The sequence below is a fragment of the Salvelinus fontinalis genome, chromosome 7 (assembly GCF_029448725.1).
Source record: "Salvelinus fontinalis isolate EN_2023a chromosome 7, ASM2944872v1, whole genome shotgun sequence".
Lineage (NCBI taxonomy): Eukaryota > Metazoa > Chordata > Actinopteri > Salmoniformes > Salmonidae > Salvelinus > Salvelinus fontinalis.
The window spans coordinates 47,723,898-47,742,675 of record NC_074671.1 but is presented as its reverse complement, the minus strand read 5'-3'; the positions used below and the strand labels follow the sequence as shown (position 1 = coordinate 47,742,675).

At 45.7% G+C, this 18,778-nt stretch overlaps 1 protein-coding gene across 1 annotated transcript in view; it reads right to left on the bottom strand.

Annotated features, from left to right (window-relative positions):
• Positions 1–1,049: 1,049 nt before the first annotated feature.
• Positions 1,050–18,778, bottom strand: part of si:ch211-246m6.5 (von Willebrand factor D and EGF domain-containing protein) — a 48,597-nt gene continuing 30,868 nt past the window's right edge. The window contains exons 23-35 of the mRNA XM_055929440.1: positions 17,273–17,521; positions 15,256–15,435; positions 11,452–12,426; positions 10,014–10,109; positions 9,655–9,750; positions 8,944–9,039; positions 6,316–6,411; positions 5,996–6,091; positions 4,969–5,064; positions 4,142–4,237; positions 3,495–3,590; positions 1,760–1,857; positions 1,050–1,543 (exon numbers count right to left, since the gene is read on the bottom strand). Coding sequence (XP_055785415.1) covers positions 1,523–1,543; positions 1,760–1,857; positions 3,495–3,590; positions 4,142–4,237; positions 4,969–5,064; positions 5,996–6,091; positions 6,316–6,411; positions 8,944–9,039; positions 9,655–9,750; positions 10,014–10,109; positions 11,452–12,426; positions 15,256–15,435; positions 17,273–17,521 — 2,291 coding nt within the window. The 3' untranslated portion in view covers positions 1,050–1,522. The remainder of the gene's footprint in view (positions 1,544–1,759; positions 1,858–3,494; positions 3,591–4,141; positions 4,238–4,968; positions 5,065–5,995; positions 6,092–6,315; positions 6,412–8,943; positions 9,040–9,654; positions 9,751–10,013; positions 10,110–11,451; positions 12,427–15,255; positions 15,436–17,272; positions 17,522–18,778) is intronic.

Sequence of the window (18,778 nt, the reverse complement as noted above, 5' to 3'; positions counted from 1 at the left end):
CTTTTGTATGTTAGAGCTGCAATCTGACCTTGTTACCTTACAGAAAGCCCTGGTCGTCTTAAAATGTGTACTTATTGCGGGCAAGGCTAAACATATGTTGTTCTCTAGTTCTCACAAGAATGTTTCAGATGGACTACATATTTATTCATTGGACGGTTCTCCCGTTGATCCGGTTCCCGCCTACAAATACCTGAACATTTGAATTGACCAAGTGTTATTGCTTAAAGAAACATACGGACGAGCTCGTTCAAAAGCTAAGATTTAAAGTGGGCTCCTTTTTTTTAGAAATAGATCTTGCCTCTCCCTAAATAGCAGGAAGCAGGTTGTACAGTCAACCTTCTTGCCAGTTCTTGATTACGATGACACCATTTATCAGATTGCAGAAGCCACTACTCTTAAACCTTTGGATGTCGTCTACCATAGCCCCATTTGTTTCTATCACTGGTGACAGTTTTAATACTCACCGCTGCATCCTGTATCAAAAGGTCTGGCTAGTCCTCATTAAAGTCCCATAGATCAATTTATTACTCCCTATTTGTTCACAAATTCCTACTACACAAGCTTCCAACTTACCTAACTTTGTTGTTAACGTATATATATATATTTTAATAAACATGAGATACCAAACCCGGTCACATGGTTGGTTAACTCTTGAGATTCCTCGGGGCTCCACCGAATTAGGTTTTAGTTTTAATTAGGTTTTAGTTTTAATTAGGTTTTAGTTTTAATGCACCTCATTACTGGAACCAACTGCAAAATAGACTGCAATTGGACGCTCTGATGCCGCTTGGGAAAATGTCAATATTGATTGGGGAACAATTTGCTGACTAATCTGGCTGTTTTCTTGATTGTTTCTTGTGCTGTATTTTAGTTTGTTTTCTGATTTTCATGTGTTTGGTCTATGATTTGTATGTGCAGGGCTCCTTTGCGAAAGACACCCTGATCTCAATGGTGACTCTCTGTTTAAATAATATAGACATTACACCAACCACATTTCTTCTCCCATTTTAAGAAACGATTGTACGCAGAATGAGGATCAAGACTATGTATTGTACATAACAAATGGACTTTAATATCATACATTGCCTGCGTTTTATTTGTGAGTAATACAAAACCTATTTGATGATATATACAACAGTGTGAAATTATAAAACATCAGACAACCAATAAATAACAATTCCAAGTGAGTTTTTAGTTTGATCGTAAACTGCAAACTTGATGAGTTTGTTCCACAGTATAAAGGACAGTTTTTTGCTTTGTTTTAATATTTTTTTTAAAAGCCAGACTTTAATAGATAAAATACAGTATTATTAGTTCTAAGAAAAAAAATTATACAAAATGATACATACATTGGTCATGTACAGATCCTAATCTTTGGAATTGTGCCATATATTACAAATTATTTTGAAGAAACAAAAGCCGTGAGCATTGAGCATCCTAATATTCAGTGTGGGGGTTCCATTAGGAGTTTCATTGTCTTGTTTCAGCCCAGCTTCTTCAGTACATAGCTCCCAGTCCTCCATTAGCCTCGTGGAATTGGGAGCTGAAAAACACCACACATATTTTGGCCACACTTATTCCACCGTGCATCCACACAGTCTTGAAATGGACCAGCAAATGCAAAACGCTGGAAAAGCCCCCCATCAATAAGAGATTTCTGACTTTCAGGCGCAAGCCTGGTGCTCAGCTTTCAAATTATATTCCCAATTCCTCTCTTGATTCCAGTCACAGTATGTGTTGGGGTGATGTATCTACTTACCTTATGGGAACACAGGACCCCTGAATACCCTTTCCTGCATGCACATACATTAGGGCGGATACAGCGGCTCCCATAAAGACACTTCTGTTCACAGAGTGCTGTAGAAATGATAGAGAAATCACAATGTGGGAATGACAAATTTGAAATGAAAATCACAATGCAGAGAAGAGAGAATGTGAGAGAGAGGCAGCAGGTGAAGTCCTAAATCAGCCTCGCATCCTAATAACGACACCATCATAACGACAGCGCTGACACTAATCTCTCTCTATTCATATTACCACCCTGAGGATTCTGGGTAAGTCCCAGAGAGGGGCCAAAATGGAGCCATGACAACACAGTTACCATAATCATCCCATCAAACCTCTGAATCATTACCATGCATAGCTAAATGCGTACACTGTGACGGAGTCTGCCTTTGAATTTATGACAGAAATGATTTTATTATACACTTGAATACCCCTGTGTGGACTGAATTCTCTCTGCTTCTTGTTCTGAGTTTATAGATTTTATTGCGCCGTGTATTTGGAAGATTTACTTACAGCTATTAGTGGTTTGATAGAAATAACTAAATAGGGCTGAGGCAGAGTAAACAGAAATGATTAATCATCTTTACGGACGGTGACTTCACTTTAAAGGGAGTTAAGTACTTCTCTCGTGACTCCCGAGTCATTCGTCAAAGTCACGTGTTGGCTGGTTAATGCTGGGATGCTGAACGAGCTTATGCAGGAACTATTAGTGACGCTCTGATGAGATGTAGCTGTTAGCGTTTGTGTGTGTAACAAACACACAGCTGGTTGTTAACGTGGTTAACGTGGACCAGGTGATAAGAAGTTCTTAAGCATGGTGGTGGTGAGACGTTTTAGAGACATATGAAACTGGCAAGAAACGTCAATAAAAGAGAACTATTGCAAAATATACTGTGTCCATAAAATGTATATAGTATGTAAAAGCTGGAAGTAGAAGCCTAAGTGTTATTGTTTATTAGTTTTCTCCAATTAAGGGAGGGGTGGTAGGGTTAGGGGAAAATAATAAAGGAAAATATATTTGAAAATAAATACAGTATACATATATATTTTCCCCCAAAATATGTGGGGGATTGGAAATGATGCAGACAATTACATTGATGAAAGCCACAATCTATCTGCATTATTAAAGCTGATCTTCCCCCTTAGAAAATAAATACATGAATAAAATAAACGTCAATAAAGATTTTTATCAGCGGTAACTTTGGGGGGAATAACCACTGTCTAAACCAGTTTCTCATTAGTATCATAAACCAGCCCAGGACTGTGTAGAACTGGGCTCAGGAGGCAACACCAGAGGAGGCTGGTGAGAGGAGCTATAGGAGGATGGGCTCATTGTAATGGCTGGAATGGGATCAGTGGAACGGGATCAAACACATATGGAAACATATGGAAACCACAGGTTTGACTTCCAGACATTACAATGAGCCCGTCCTCCTATAGTTCCTCCCACCAGCCTCCTCTACCAGCCGCCTCTGGTCTACACCTAACAATGTAATTTAAGTAGAGACCTGGCCTACGCTAGACACACATAACAGGGGAGGAGACAGAACACTTATCACAGAGACAGTTCCACTCTCCACAGGAGACCTAGGTTGGTGGGAGGCAATTAACAGATTTTTTCAGATAGTTAACCTAAACACACCACTCTCTTCGGGGAGGAAGTAAGTGTGTGTGTGTACGAGCAGGCTCGCGTATGTAGGCGTACTTACGGACTTGGCATAGCATGCCCTGCCAGCCTGGAGGACAGTGGCAAGTGTTATGGCCAACACACTCTCCTCCATTCAGACACTTCTGTAGACAAGTGGCTGGCGAGAGACAAACACAACACCAATCAATTCACAAACCACTGCTTGTGAATGAGTTATATGTGGCTTATGAATGAGTTATGTGTGGCTTATGAATGAGTTATGTGTGGCTTATAAATGCGTTATGTATGGCTTATGAATGAGTTATGTATGGCTTATGAATGAGTTATGTATGGCTTATGAATGCGTTATGTATGGCTTATGAATGAGTTATGTATGGCTTATGAATGTTTTAAATGTATTGTGTAGGTACCATTTAAATAAACAGAGTGTTACCCCAAAATCTTTTGCTATGTTGTAATTGTGTTCTTATTGTGTTATAAACAGGCTTGTATAAAGCGGTTTACAAGCTGTTTACATTCTATGCGACTACCTGCTGCCATTAAATGCTTGTTTGTGAGGGCATGACAAAGCCTGCTATCGGTGAACCACTACACATCCCAAACACCATGATTAATTGTTTCCATGGGCACGTGCCTCCACAGCTAGCATGGAAGCATCTGTTTACAGGTAGCGGTGCAACTGTGGGACTCCTACGTGAGCCCACTTACGTTTATCGCACCGCTTTCCTCTCCATCCAGATGGACAGTCACACACATCTGGACCCACGCACCGCCCGCCGTTCATACACATGGGCTCACATACACCTGCATAGGGGAGGGAGGGAGGGAGGGAGAGACTAAAACTTACCAACTCAGCTCATACATATTCACCAGAATAATTATCCACAGTATCTCGCATGGCAGAGAGATTTTCAACTGACCCATGTATTTACTGTACCTGATAGGTGTAATCAATGCCATGGAGAGGACAGACAGTTCTGCAATGAGCACATTGCTGAAGCTGTCAACGGCACTAATAACCCATTAGTAGCAAGTTGGTAATGTATAGCTAAATTAAAACCTTCACGTAAACCCCCCCTGCATGCAGCACTATTCTTAGTCAATAGCACTCCATAGCATCAATCTGACTTTTCCCAGTCTCCACATGAAGCTCTGAAATGTTGGTTCCTGCTCCCTCGGGCGGAGCCTCTTACTGGTTGCATCCATCAAATGCTTCCCTCATCCATATGGCTCAATTTACCCGCCAATATGCTGTACATTAACAAGGCTCTGGAATAACTGGCTCCTCTGTGTTGGAGGCACTTTGTCAGGCTGACACACATATGGTGGTGGGTAATAGATGATGATGATGATGATGATGAGGATGAGGATGAGGAGGAGGGGGGGAGGGGAGAAGGGGTAGAGGAGGAAGAGAGGAGAGGGAGGAGGCGGAGGAGGAAGAGGAGGCGGGTGAGGAGCAGGTGGAAGGGGCGGGTCGTGGAGGAGCAGGTGGAAGGGGCGGGCCGTGGAGGAGGAGGTGGCGTGGCTTTACTCACTTTTTTCACAGCGCCATCCGGTGTATCCCTCGGCGCAGGAGCAGACGCTGTTTCTCATGCATACGCCCCCGTTCTTACAGGCAGGGCTGCAGACAGCTGGGAAACAGCAAGAGGTTGAGAGAGAGGGGAGAGATGGAGAAAGAGAGAGATAAAGAGAGACGTGGGGAGCGATGGGGGTGAGAGAGAGGGAGCGAGAGAGAGAGAGAGAGAGGGAGCGAGAGAGAGAGAGAGAGAGAGAGAGAGAGAGAGAGAGAGAGAGAGAGAGAGAGAGAGAGAGAGAGAGAGAGAGAGAGGGAGCGAGAGAGAGAGAGAGAGAGAGAGAGAGAGAGAGAGAGAGAGAGAGAGAGAGGGAGCGGAGAGAGAGCGGAGAGAGAGAGAGAGAGAGAGAGAGAGGGGGGAGCGAGAGAGAGAGAGAGAGAGAGAGAGAGAGAGAGAGAGAGAGAGAGAGGAGAGAGAGAGAGAGGGAGCGAGAGAGAGAGAGAGAGAGAGAGAGAGAGAGAGAGAGAGAGAGAGAGAGAGAGAGAGAGAGAGAAAGAGATGCACCATTTCAAAAAAGGCGGAGACATCACTCCATTGATCGATACAGTGGTCCGTCCAAACCTGAGGCTTCACGATATATGAGGGACAAAAAGAGTCCCCAGTAGACAGTTACTTAGAGAAATCCCTTGATAATTGGACACAGTGGAACTCTGCCAGAGTCCTTGATGGGCTCCTTCAATTCAAACCTAAACCCCTGTCAATCTATTGGATTAGTTTTCCTTTCATTCAGCAAGTAAATACACAAGTTAAAACTCCCACAGCGGGCCTATGACTCTGTGTGTTGTCAGGATAGTATGTGGACATGGGCGGACTGAATTGTGTGTGTGTGCGGCTCCGCTGGTAAGAGTGTGATACTAGCAATGCCAAGGTCGTGGATTCAATTCCCGCAGAGACCACATACTAAAACTGTATGCAGCCACTTTACTGTGAAGCACTTTGGATAAAAGTGTCTCCTAAGTGCAACAATTAAATGAAGAATGTATTTTACCGTTTTGACACTGGGCGCCGTAGAAGCCCTGGGGACAGCCACATGTGTTCGGACGAAGACAAGTCCCTCCGTTCAGACACATAGGGGAGCACACAGCTAGAGGACAGACACTTCAAGCAATCAATCAATCAACCAACAATTCAACGGACCAATCAATCACACGTGTTCCGAAAGCCCTTCATACGTCTACAGCTGTCACACAGCCCCTTACAGCAACCAAACCTCGAACCCCAAAGAGCAAGCGGAAGGACAGGAAGGTCAGAACACACCAGGAAGAGTTGCTGCTGCATGAGCAACCCTGTCCAGGACCAGAGCAGTACCTGTCTCACAGGAGGGTCCGGTCCAGCCAGGCAGACAGGAACACTCATCAGGAGACACGCACTCTCCTCCGTTGTGACAGTGGCGGTTACACACCACTACGGAACACAGATAGATGGGATAGAGTGAACAACACAGAGATACGATATAATTATAAGGTGCTATCTGGATTTTTGTCAAAACTGAGTTGTTGACATAGCATTGTTCGGTAAAATGTTCTCTACCTACAGTATATAGTACACCCCAATTGATGTTAAGTTAAAAAGAATACAAGATAAAAAAATCAAAAAATCAAACCAATGAGGGTTCGGGAACTTTATAGCAAATTATCTCAGAATCATATTTTTGGCAGATAAAACCACATAATTCCAAGGTCACAATATTACTAGAGTGGCTTATGTCATAGACCTTTCTAACTCTAGCAATACAGTTCTATTTAATTCTGTGGTGAGGAGAGACACAGCATTGGCATGAACACCATTGGTTTGCCATTCAAAGTCCAATCCAATTTCAACGTGAGTAACCTGACAAAGATCCACTCTTGGGATAAAAGCCTAATTAAAGGTATCAAATGATTTCAAATGTTTTTTTGTCACATGCGCCGAACACAACAGGTGTAGTAGACCTTACCGTGAAATGGTTACTTACAAGCACTTAACCAACAAAGTAAAAAACAAACAAAAAAACAAACACAATAAAATAACAATAACGAGGCTATGTACAGGGGGTACCGGTACCGAGTCAATGTGCGAGGGTACTGGTTAGTCAAGGTAATTTGTACATGTAGGTAGAGGTAAAGTGACTATGTATAGATAATAAACAGCGAGTAGCAACAGTGTAAAAAACAAGGGGGGGGGGGGGGGGGGGGGGGGGGTCAATGTAAATAGTCCGGGTGGCCATTTGATTAATTGTTCAGCAGTCTTATGGCTTGGGGGTAAAAGCTGTTAAGGAGCCTTTTGGACCTCGACTTGGCACTCTGGTACCTCGTTCCGTGCGGTAGCAGAGAGAACAGTCTATGACTTGGGTGACTGGAGTCTTTGACCATTTTTTGGGCCTTCCTCTGCCACCGACTAGTATATAAACTCAGCAAAAAAAGAAACGCCCCTTTTTCAGGACCCTGTCTTTCAAAGATAATTTGTAAAAATCCCAAAATCTAAGCAGATCTTCATTGTAAAGGGTTTCAACACTGTTTCCCATGCTTGTTCAATGAACCATAAACAATGAATGAACATGCACCTTTGGAACAGTCGTTAAGACACTAAAAGCTTACAGACGGTAGGCAATTAAGGTCACAGTTATGAAAACTTAGGACACTAAAGAGGCCTTTCTACTGACTCTGAAAAACACCAAAAGAAAGATGCGCAAGGTTCCTGCTCATCTGTGTAAACGTGCCTTAGGCATGCTGCAAGGAAGCATGAGGACTGCAGATGTGGCCAGGGTAAAAAATTGCTATGTCTGTACTGTGAGACGCCTAAGACAGCACTACAGGGAGACAGGACGGACAGCTGATCGTCCTCGCAGTGGCAGACCACGTGTAACAACACCTGCACAGGATCGGTACATCCAAACATCACACCTGCGGGACAGGTACAGGATGGCAAAAACAACTGCCTGAGTTACACCAGGAACGCACATTCCCTCCATCAGTGCTCAGACTGTCCGCAATAGGCTGAGAGAGGCTGGACTGAGGGCTTGTAGGCCTGTTGTGAGGCAGGTCCTCACCAGACATCACTGGCAACAACGTCGCCTATGGGCACAAACCCACCGTCGCTGGACCAGACAGGACTGGCAAAAAGTGTTCTTCACTGACGAGTCATGAGCGTTACACCGAGGCCTGCACTCTGGAGCGGGATCAATTTGGAGGTTGAGGGTCCGTCATGGTCTGGGGCGGTGTGTCACAGCATCATCAGACTGAGCTTGTTGTCATTGCAGGCAATCTCAACGCTGTGCGTTACATGGAAGACATCCTCCTCCCTCATGTGGTACCCTTCCTGCAGGCTCATCCTGACATGACCCTCCAGCATGACCATGCCACCAGCCATACTGCTCGATTTCCTGCAAGACAGGAATGTCAGTGTTCTGCCATGGCCAGCGAAGTCTGGGCCCTTTTGGATTGGAGGGTGAGGGCTAGGGCCATTCCCCCCAGAAATGTCTGGGAACTTGCCGGTGCCTTGTTGGAAGAGTGGGGTAACATCTCACAGCAAGAACTGCCAAATCTGGTGCAGTCCATGAGGAGGAGATGCACTGCAGTACTTAATGCAGCTGGTGGCCACACCAGATACTGACTGTTACTTTTGATTTGACCCCCCTTTTGTCCAGGGACACATTATTCCACTTGTTCAATTTATGTCTCAGTTGTTGAATCTTGTTATGGTCATACAAATATTTACACATGTTAAGTTTGCTGAAAATAAACGCAGCTGACAGTGAGAGGACGTTTCTTCTTTTGCTGAGTTCAGGTCCTGGATGGCAGGAACTTGGCCCCAGGGATGTACTGGGCTGTACACACGACCCTCTGTACGTGGAGAAGCAGTCATGTGTGTGGGTCCTACATAATTTGAACAATGTGTGAGTGATGGCATATTCAATTTGCATGATGAATGATTTGAGATGATGTGTGTTGAACTCACTGGTCTCACATCTGGGACCCACAAAGCCGTAGGGACAGGAACAGGTGCTGGGTCCCACGCATGTTCCTCCGTGCTCGCAGGGCAGACTGCACAGAGCTGTGGGTGGAGATGATATGAATGTGTTATGCATGGGTTATGAATGTGTTAGGACGTTCTTCTGTAGGTAGCCTTCAAATAAAGTGTTAATGGGAAAATATTCATGACGATAAGCAGCCAGGCTTTGCCCTCACGTTTCTACATCAGTCAGCTAGGACTAGGATCCAGTGTCTCACTACAACTTGGTTAACCTTATCTCCATTGCATTGGTGGGGTGGACTCTGACTTTGAGCTGTAGGTGGCAGTAGTGTTTCAAGCCTCTGTCAGTAATGTGTCAGACCAGCTCAAGGAGGGAGGGCTTATCAAATGCCCACAACTGCTTAATTAGATCTGCACTCACTCGCACGCACGCACACACCCAACTGTACAGTACCGGACATGGACCGGCCTTCTCTCAGCAGTGCCTTTCTGTTTTTTACTGATGAGCTTGCTTTCTCTGTGTAACAACAAGCTCCTGTCTGTAGTCTGACACAGCACACAGAGACAGCTCTGATTGGCCCTAACGAGAACAGATAGGCCGCGTCCGATATGGCACCCTATTCCCTACATAACGCACTACTTTTGACCAGATCCCTATGGGCAAATGTGCCATTTGGGACGCAGATGTATAATTACCTGTCTCACACGTCTCCCCGTGGTTGCCTTTCAGGCACTCACACACCCCCGGGGCGACACACTGGCCTCCGTTCCTACACTCAGGTTTACAGATCGCTGAGGAGAAGATTGTAAAGACATCAAACAATACAAAAGGTTGAGCAATGCATGGGAATCAAAAAGAATAATGTCAGAATGATGATGTGGTATTTGGAGAGGCTAAGAGAGAGCGAGCGAGTTAGAGGGGAGAAGAGGGAGGGAGACGGGAGAGAGAGAGCAAGAGTGAGGGGAGAAGAGGGAGAAAGAAGGGAGAGAGAGAGAGAGCGAGAGAGCGAGAGAGCGAGAGAGCGAGAGAGCGAGAGAGAAAGACAGCGTTTTACCTGTTTGACAGTTGGTCCCGGTGTAGCCTGGTTTACAGCGGCATGTGTTGGGAGCGGCACACTCCATGTTCCTGCCACACGCATGCCTGCACACAGCTATAAATAACAGGCAGGCAGGCGACACAGACACACACACACACACACACACACACACACACACACACACACACACACACACACACACACACACACACACACACACACACACACACACACACACACACACACACACACACACACACACACACACACACAGACACACACAGACACACACAGACACACACAGACACACACAGACACACACAGACACACAGAGGCAGCACCATAGGCCAATTACAAGCTGCTTCCATCTATTCCAACTCCAACCTCACTTACAGCATCTGTACAGAAACATCTGTCAACTCAACCCAACCCACGCTGCTCTGGTACAGGGAGCACTCAGCTAGTCATCTTGAAAAACGACCATCATTAGGATGCCTTTTGGAGAGGCTAGAGAAAGGCATCACTTTCAGTCATTGAAAAGGACTGATGCACAGGTGGTATTCAATACAGCCGGTAAATAGCAATGGTAAGGGTCCTCTATAATGGACCAGTGATAATAGATAGCGTTTCTCAAAGCAGTAGCTCTTTCTCAAGCAGTGACACAGTGATAATAGATAGTGTTTCTCAAAGCAGTAGCTCTTTCTCAAGCAGTGATACAGTGGCTATGGAACCCTGACCTGTTCATCGGACGTGCTACCTGTCCCAAACCTGCTGTTTTCAACTCTCTAGAGACTGCAGGAGCGGTAGAGATACTCTTAATGATCGGCTATGAAAAGCCAACTGACATTTACTCCTGAGGTGCTGAACTACTGTGATTATTATTATTTGACCATGCTGGTAATTTATGAACATTTGAACATCTTGGCCATGTTCTGTTATAATCTCCACCCGGCACAGCCAGAAGAGGACTGGCCACCCCTCATAGCCTGGTTCCTCTCTAGGTTTTTTCCTAGGTGTTGGCCTTTCTAGGGAGTTTTTCCTAGCCACCGTGCTTCTACACCTGCATTGCTTGCTGTTTGGGGTTTTAGGCTGGGTTTCTGTACAGCACTTTGAGATATCAGCTGATGTAAGAAGGGCTATATAAATACATTTGATTTGATTTGATAATAGATAGTGTTTCGCAAAGCAGTAGCTCTTTCTCAAGCAGTCATACAGTGATAATAGATAGTGTTTCTCAAAGCAGTAGCTCTTTCTCAAGCAGTGACACAGTGATAATAGATAGTGTTTGTCAAAGCAGTAGCTCTTCAGCAGTAGCTCTTCCTCAAGAAGAGGGATCAACCTTAGGCCTACTTCACAAGCCTCTTCATTTTTTTGCACCTCTAATGTTCCTTTTTGTCTTATAATCACATTGTTCTGTAATCTTTTGTTTTTAAATAAATAAATACTATAAAAATACCTCTGCATGTTTGTCTGTCTCCGGTATATCCCAGGGGACACCTTCCACAGTGGAAGCCCCCGTCCCTGGTGGGTTCACAGGGGACCCCTGGGAAACAGGGCATGTCAGCGCAGGTCAGAGGCCGCTCCCGCTCCACTGCCACAGTATTACTGATCCTGGTCCCACGGTGGAGGTGGGGAGACGTGGCCCTGTGGAGGGGGGGAGTAAGGGGGGTTGTGTGGTGGTGCTTCCGGGCAGGGGTGGTGAGGGTGAGGGAGACCAGGGGTTCCTGTGGGTGGTCAAGTAGGTCAGAGGGGTTCGAGCCAGGCCCCGTCAGTGCTCCGTCGGCAGAGAACTCGGACTCAGAGAGGGAGTAGGTAATGGAGGAGAGGGCTGCGGTCAACGGGGCCACAGCTTTAGGGAGGGTCCAGGGCTTGGTCATGGTGGGCACCACTACCACATTTATGAGCTTCCCTTGGGTTGTCTTCCTGGACCCTGTGTTGGCTGAGGAATAGGGTGGAGTCACCTTGGATTGGGGTGGAGTAACCTTGGGGTAGGTGGAGTATGGAGGAGTAACCTTGGAAGAGGTGGCACTCCGCATGACAGCTACAGACTCTCTGGTTGTCGCCTTGAGTGAGGTAGCGCTGGCCTGGGCACCTGTTTTGGCACGAGTCCTAGTGAGGGCACTGATGGCATGATGACTGCCCATGGTGAGGCTGTTGGAACCTTCAGGTGACATAGGGGTGTATCTAGCAAATAGGGGCGTTGCCGCCTCTCTCCACCCAGTGATTGGCCCTCGGGCAGGCGAGAGGGGAAGGTGCGGGGGGCTCTGATAGGCTCCCCTGGAGACTGGCGAGGAGAGGGAGGAGAGATGTTTGACTGCGTGCCTGGGGGGCAAGGTGGGAAGGTGGAGTTGGGACACTTTACTGTTGCTGTGGTGGTAGAGTTTGCTGCTCTTGGCTATTGTTAGCTGCTGCTGGGTCAGGTGAGGGTTATCTGAGGGGACATGGGGAGATAACGATGTGACACAAAAAAAAAACTCTATACCTATAAGGTTACAGTCTTAGAAAAAAGGATTCCTAAAGGGTTCTTCGCCTGTCCCCATAGGAGAATGGGTAGAATGGGTTCTACATGGAACCAAAAGGGTTCTACCTGGAACCAAAAAGGGTCCTTCAATGGGTTCTCCTACGGGGAAAGCTGAAGAACCCTTTTTCGATTCTAGAGAGCACCTTTTTTCTAAGGGTTAGGGTTGTGGTTGAGGGTTAGGATTGAACTGGAATGTAGACAAGCTGGACTCTCCAAATAAACGTATTACAGCAGTATAAAAATATCTTTGCGTCATCAGACACAGTGCAAGAGAAAACAAAGATGTGGTAAATATCTGTTCTAATCTAATTAACATCTGCTATAAACACTGATGTTGACACAGAACATGGTTGGAACAGAATCAAGACCATTGGACAACTCATGGGAACAATAAAGGTATTTAAATTCTAATTGAAATGAAATAATAGTGTTACCCGGCAAATATTACCCGACACCAGCTTTAATGACATATTGAGAGACGCCACCCAACGCTCCATTGATTTATTGTCCCCACTGAGACTGACTGGAAACATCACCTGTATTGAACCTCACAAAAGATGTCCAAATCACTTCATAGAGGAGTCTGATACACAGTGAGGGAATTATAAACCACACACACACACGCACGCACGCACACACACACACACACACACACACACACACACACACACACACACACACACACACACACACACACACACACACACACACACACACACACACACACACACACACACACACACACACACACACACACACACACACACACACACACACACACACACACACACACACACACACGGCTGGACTGAAAGGGAACTGACTGTGTAGAAAGTCATGACAACAGGGTTGGGTATTAAACACTTATGTGATTTAGAACGGGGGCTGCACAAATTACGAGATGCACTAAAATGATTTATTTAGTACAATTAAGAAAAATGCCATCACACTGGCAGGGTAAAGAAAGAAAATACATAAACATTGCCCCAAAATATTCGAAACACTGTAAACTAGTCTGTGCTCTTCCAAACAACACGGCATGGGTCCTAGCCACTCAATAGTAGGACGGACTAATGATGGGAAATACTTTAACTCTCACTCTAAATAAATCTGTTTACATTTTTCACATCCTCATGAAAGACGAATGCACAAGAAAAGCATATTCCACTGACATGAATTTATCATCTGGAAGTGCCTGCTGTTGACGTGGACAGTAGACACACAGGGACAGAGAGTCCAAAGAAGAAGGGCCAAATACGGGGGATATAAAACAGAACTAAGCTGAGAGGAGAAGATAGAGTGCAAAGCTTTCCATATTTCACTGATCTACAAAAAAAAAGTGATGATGATTAGCATATTGAGCTTATTGATAGGGCAGCTTGGCCTCAGAGCCATATGAAGCATACTGTATGTATTTTTATGGACCTCCAAGGCGTATGATATGTTCTAATGGTCTAGGTCAGGGTTCCTCTATTGGAGACCCGAGTTTGGCCAGTGGGGTTTTTATTTGGCCTCCCAAGTTTTCGGAGAAAATTTAAAGTTGAATTTAATTTATATTTTTATTGCTGGACATAATAGACTGTAAAAACATCAGGAAATCAGCTCCAAGTGATTTTAATTTAAGAAATATGTTCCCAAGTATTCCCACGCATAATAGAGAGACAAGTAATCGTAAACAAAATATAAGCAAGGCTTGAAATTAAATATCTGTTCGGACTTCTTGTGGTCAATTTGCAGTCTACGCTCAATTTTTTTTGTCCTGCAGCCTAATATAGTTGATGATCCCTGGTCTAGTAACCTTAGACAGAAACTAAGGTATGGATGTTGGTGGGGAAGGACGGATGGGCATATTCCGCGACCATCTAGTAATCCAAAGGTTGCGTGTTTGAGTCGTATCGAGGACAACTGTAGCATTTTAGCTAACCCTTCCCCTAACTCTTTTCCTAACCTTAGTTCTCCTAACCTTTTTGTGTTCACATTTGACATAAATTACCCTAACCTTTGTCGTTTGTTCTCCTAACCAACAACGTAAATATGTATATGTAAAGTGTGACATGTAAAATGTATGTACATGTAACAAAAAAGCTGTAAAAACATAAATATATTTTTGTGTCCTCTGAAGGGCGGGATGGGTTAATACAAATTAAGTAATTCTCCTTGGTTGTTAGGATGCAACAAGCAACCTGGTCTCAGAAAAAGACGTATACTACTATACGTTCTTCAAGATGTATGATAACTCATCCAATTCGTTTGCTATTGTACGACCGGGTAAGACGTTTGACGCTATACATCCCCTAAATCGTACGATATTGTACAACCGCTATTCCATTCATAATGTAACCTAATATAATTAAATATACAACACTAAATGGAGGAAACATGTTTACATACCAAATGTTATGATTGCCCTGAGACCAGGTTTAATAGGAATGTAAAAGGCACAGAGGCACTTGAGGACCATTCACACTACATCAGATTGTTTTCAAATAGTTTTCCAACAGTGACAGTAGAATAAATACTAAAAAGTCAATGTGTGGTGCACGTACTTTTTATTTACATATTTTTTAAGGTACTAACGTATTTAGATAGCCTGGTGCCAGGTCTGTTTTTGTCTTGCCGATTCCTATGGTCCTTGGCATAGGCAACAACAGATGTTGGCTATACAGCACAAACAGATCTGGGACCAGGCTAGTAACTATGGCCAGGGAGGTGGTGTAACACTTCAAGCCAAAGTCTTACCTCGAGTGGTTTTGGTGCAGGTGCGTCCGTTGCCATTGAGGGGCGGTGGGCAGCGCCCGCAGACATAGCCCGTGTAGGGTGGACGTCGGTCGATGCACTGGACCCCCAGGAAGCACGGTCGGCTGGCACACGTACCTGTCACATTGTTGTTGTTCCCTGCATGGGATGATAGCCTTAAGCCTGGAACACATAATCACAGTTTTCAGCCCCAGGACATGTACATATATATATCAATTCATTCCCTTCCCCCTAGCCTTCACACGAACAGCGATGTTCACCCTTTGTTTATGCTCAGATGGGATGCTATAATCAGCTGTCAATGCCTCTGCATCGGCCACACCATGCTGTCTTCGTTTGCATATTTCACGATTAGTCATAAATCAAATAAGTACAGCCCCATAGATGTAAACAGCTCACAAATACCACTGACGTACAGTTGCCTACCGGGGTGATATATTCAACACTGCCTGACAAATTTTATGTGGCAGAACACGCAGTTAAATCCAAAGCAGCTACAGTTGCTAATTGCTCAAATGTCTTTGATTAAAATGCAAAGTCTGGGAAGACCAATTATATAAAGGTACTTTATAACTGAAATTAGGGCCGTGAAGAAACTCTTAGTTGGCACTTTGTGTTTTGACGGCAAGAGGCTCATTACGGTGCTTCAGGATGAAAGTCTCGGAGTAATTGATTGATACGCTATCAAGGTCAGAAACCCCTCGGAGTGAGCGAGAGAGAGAGATGTGTGTGTGTGAGACCCCGACTGTGTCCCCTGTCTTCACCTCCAGACCTGCCCTCACCCCCAATCCAGCTGCATCAGCTTCCCTCTACCCATAGGCCTTCACTCCCCTCCTGGGCTCCCCTCTCACCCTCACCCGCAAAGAAGAGTGATGAAAATTCCAATCGCCCTATTAGTCTTAAACAAAGCAATGTACTTTAGAACTAAAACTGCTGGTATCATTGGCACTTTTAGATGGATTCTGTCAAGTTTGACCCATAACTTCGTCCTTGTCCTTTGTTTCGCACCTTGCACAGGCACCACATCAAAACCACCACATCATCAAAAATGTATTATGTCTAGACTATGCTGTATTATGTTGGTATTGCACATTTCTCAGCATATCTCTATTCTGTGACGGATCTATGGAAGAGAGCAGACTGAGACCAAATGACTGTCATTGCAGTGCAGTTAGAAGCTTTGAAACGTGACACTGGCAACCCTTCTCTTTTTCCCTATTTGCGTGCCACACAGCGTTTCTTCTCCCTCTCTCAGTCTAATAAAGCGTTCCGTCTTCACGGTGACAAAATAGGAAAAAGAATGGACCATCTGTCTTTTATTAAGAAGTGATTTATCAGCGTTATGACTCCACATATTAAGGCTTATCGCCTGTGAATTTTGTCTCATTTTTGACTAGGGAGGCAGAATCCACTCAGACGATGGGTGGTTTTATCGGAACGACGGGGTCGACAGGAGATGACATATTTCGCTGTGTGCCTTTCAATCCCATCTCCAGCCCTTTAGTGTGATGATGATGACAGGCAATTTTGCAAGGCCGCTAACTGGGTTGGCTGTAGCTGCCAATGCCAATGAGGTACTCAGTCGCGGAGTAATGTGACACCCCTGATTGGCTGTTATACGAGCCCTGGTGTTAAACAGCCTTTTGTAGGCGATCTGAAGAGTATCACCCAGGGTCTTTTGGGAAATACGAGGTATGGTAGTAGGTGCCAGGCGCACCGGTTTGTGTCAAGAACTGCAATGCTGCTGGAGTTTTCACACTCAACAGTTTCCCGTGTGTATCATGAAAGGTCCACCACCCAAAAGAACTTCAACTTGACAAATGTCGGAAGCATTGGAGTCGACATGGGCCAGCATCCCTGTGAAACGCTTTCGACACCTTGTAGAGTCCATGTACATGTCCCGACGAATTGAGACTGTTCTGTGGGCAAAAGGGGAGGGGGGAGTGCAACTCAATATTGGGAAGGTGTTCCTAATGTTTGGTACACTCAGGGTACTTGCCAGTTTTTTGTCCATTCTTAGACGGTGTATGTACAGCTGGGGCCTTGACAGGTGCCCTGTTGGTCTCTGGAAGTCCAGGCATGTTGGTTTGTGGGAGTCCAGGCTGATTGGTCGGTGGGATTCCAGATCTGCCAGTGTCCATCCTGGGTGGATTGTGTTGGTCTGGTCTGTTGTTGGGTGAGGGCTTAGAGGTGGTGGTGGTAGTGGTGGTGGTGGTGGTAGGGACAGTGGTGATTGACCGTACAGCTGCTATTGTGTTAGAGACAGATGTGGACACATGGAGAGAGTAAGAGGTGGGCTTCGTAACACCTCAGTGCTTTTATGATGCTGGGAGAGATAGATAGAGGACACTTCAGGTTCAGCGCCAAACGTTTTGTCTTATGCTGTCACACAACCAATACTGTTTTTATTAAACATTTCATAGAAACTTCTCACACTCTATTCAAGAATGTTGGTCCACAGTTTATCAGCTTTTTTTTTCTTTTTTTTTTTACAACACTTTTCATCCCACACCTACAACGCTAGAAATCACAGCTCCACAATAGATCTGCGAGCAGCAGATTTGTGTAAAAAAAAACAGTTTTATAAAGAGAAAGAAAAGCAGAGCAGGAGGAGAGAGATAGAGAGACTGTGTGATTGATGACGGCAGAGCGGAGCCATGGCAAGTGAAATAAACCTGGCAGTGTAACTCCTACCGAGGCAGCGTGGCACTATAATAAACAAAGCAGAGGACCACTCAGTCGAAACTCATCGCTCAGAGGGAGAAAAAAGATCAGGGAGAGAGAAAGGCTAAGATGCTTGGAAAAGAAAAGAGGGATGTTGGTGGAAACATGGCATGGCTTTTCGGTAGCAAAATGGTGACTAAGTGTGTGTGTGTGCGCGTGTGCAAATGCGTGTGCGTGCCTGCACTCCTGCAGATTTCTAGTGGTTTACCGTGGACTACAGAAACAAACGTCTGCTGAATGAAAATTGGATTTCCCTCTAGGTGCATTTGTATGTGTGTCATATGGATGGTTCCCCAGCTTCGCCCCTGCTCCCCTTAGCACTGTTCCCCTCGCCCCTGCTCCCCTTAGCACTGTTCCCCTCGCCCCTGCTCCCCTTAGCCCTGTTCCCCTCGCCCCTGCTCCCCTTAGCACTGTTCCCCTCGCCCCTGCTCCCCTTAGCACTGTTCCCCTCGCCCCTGCTCCCCTTAGCACTGTTCCCCTCGCCCCTGCTCCCCTTAGCCCTGTTCCCCTCGCCCTGTTCCCCTAGCCCTGCTCCCCTTAGCACTGTTCCCCTCGCCCCTGCTCCCCTTAGCACTGTTCCCCTCGCCCCTGCTCCCCTTAGCACTGTTCCCCTCGCCCCTGCTCCCCTTAGCCCTGCTCCCCTCGCCCTGTTCCCCTAGCCCTGCTCCCCTTAGCACTGTTCCCCTCGCCCCTGCTCCCCTTAGCACTGTTCCCCTCGCCCTGTTCCCCTCGCCCCTGCTCCCCTTAGCCCTGTTCCCCTAGCCCTGCTCCCCTCGCCCCT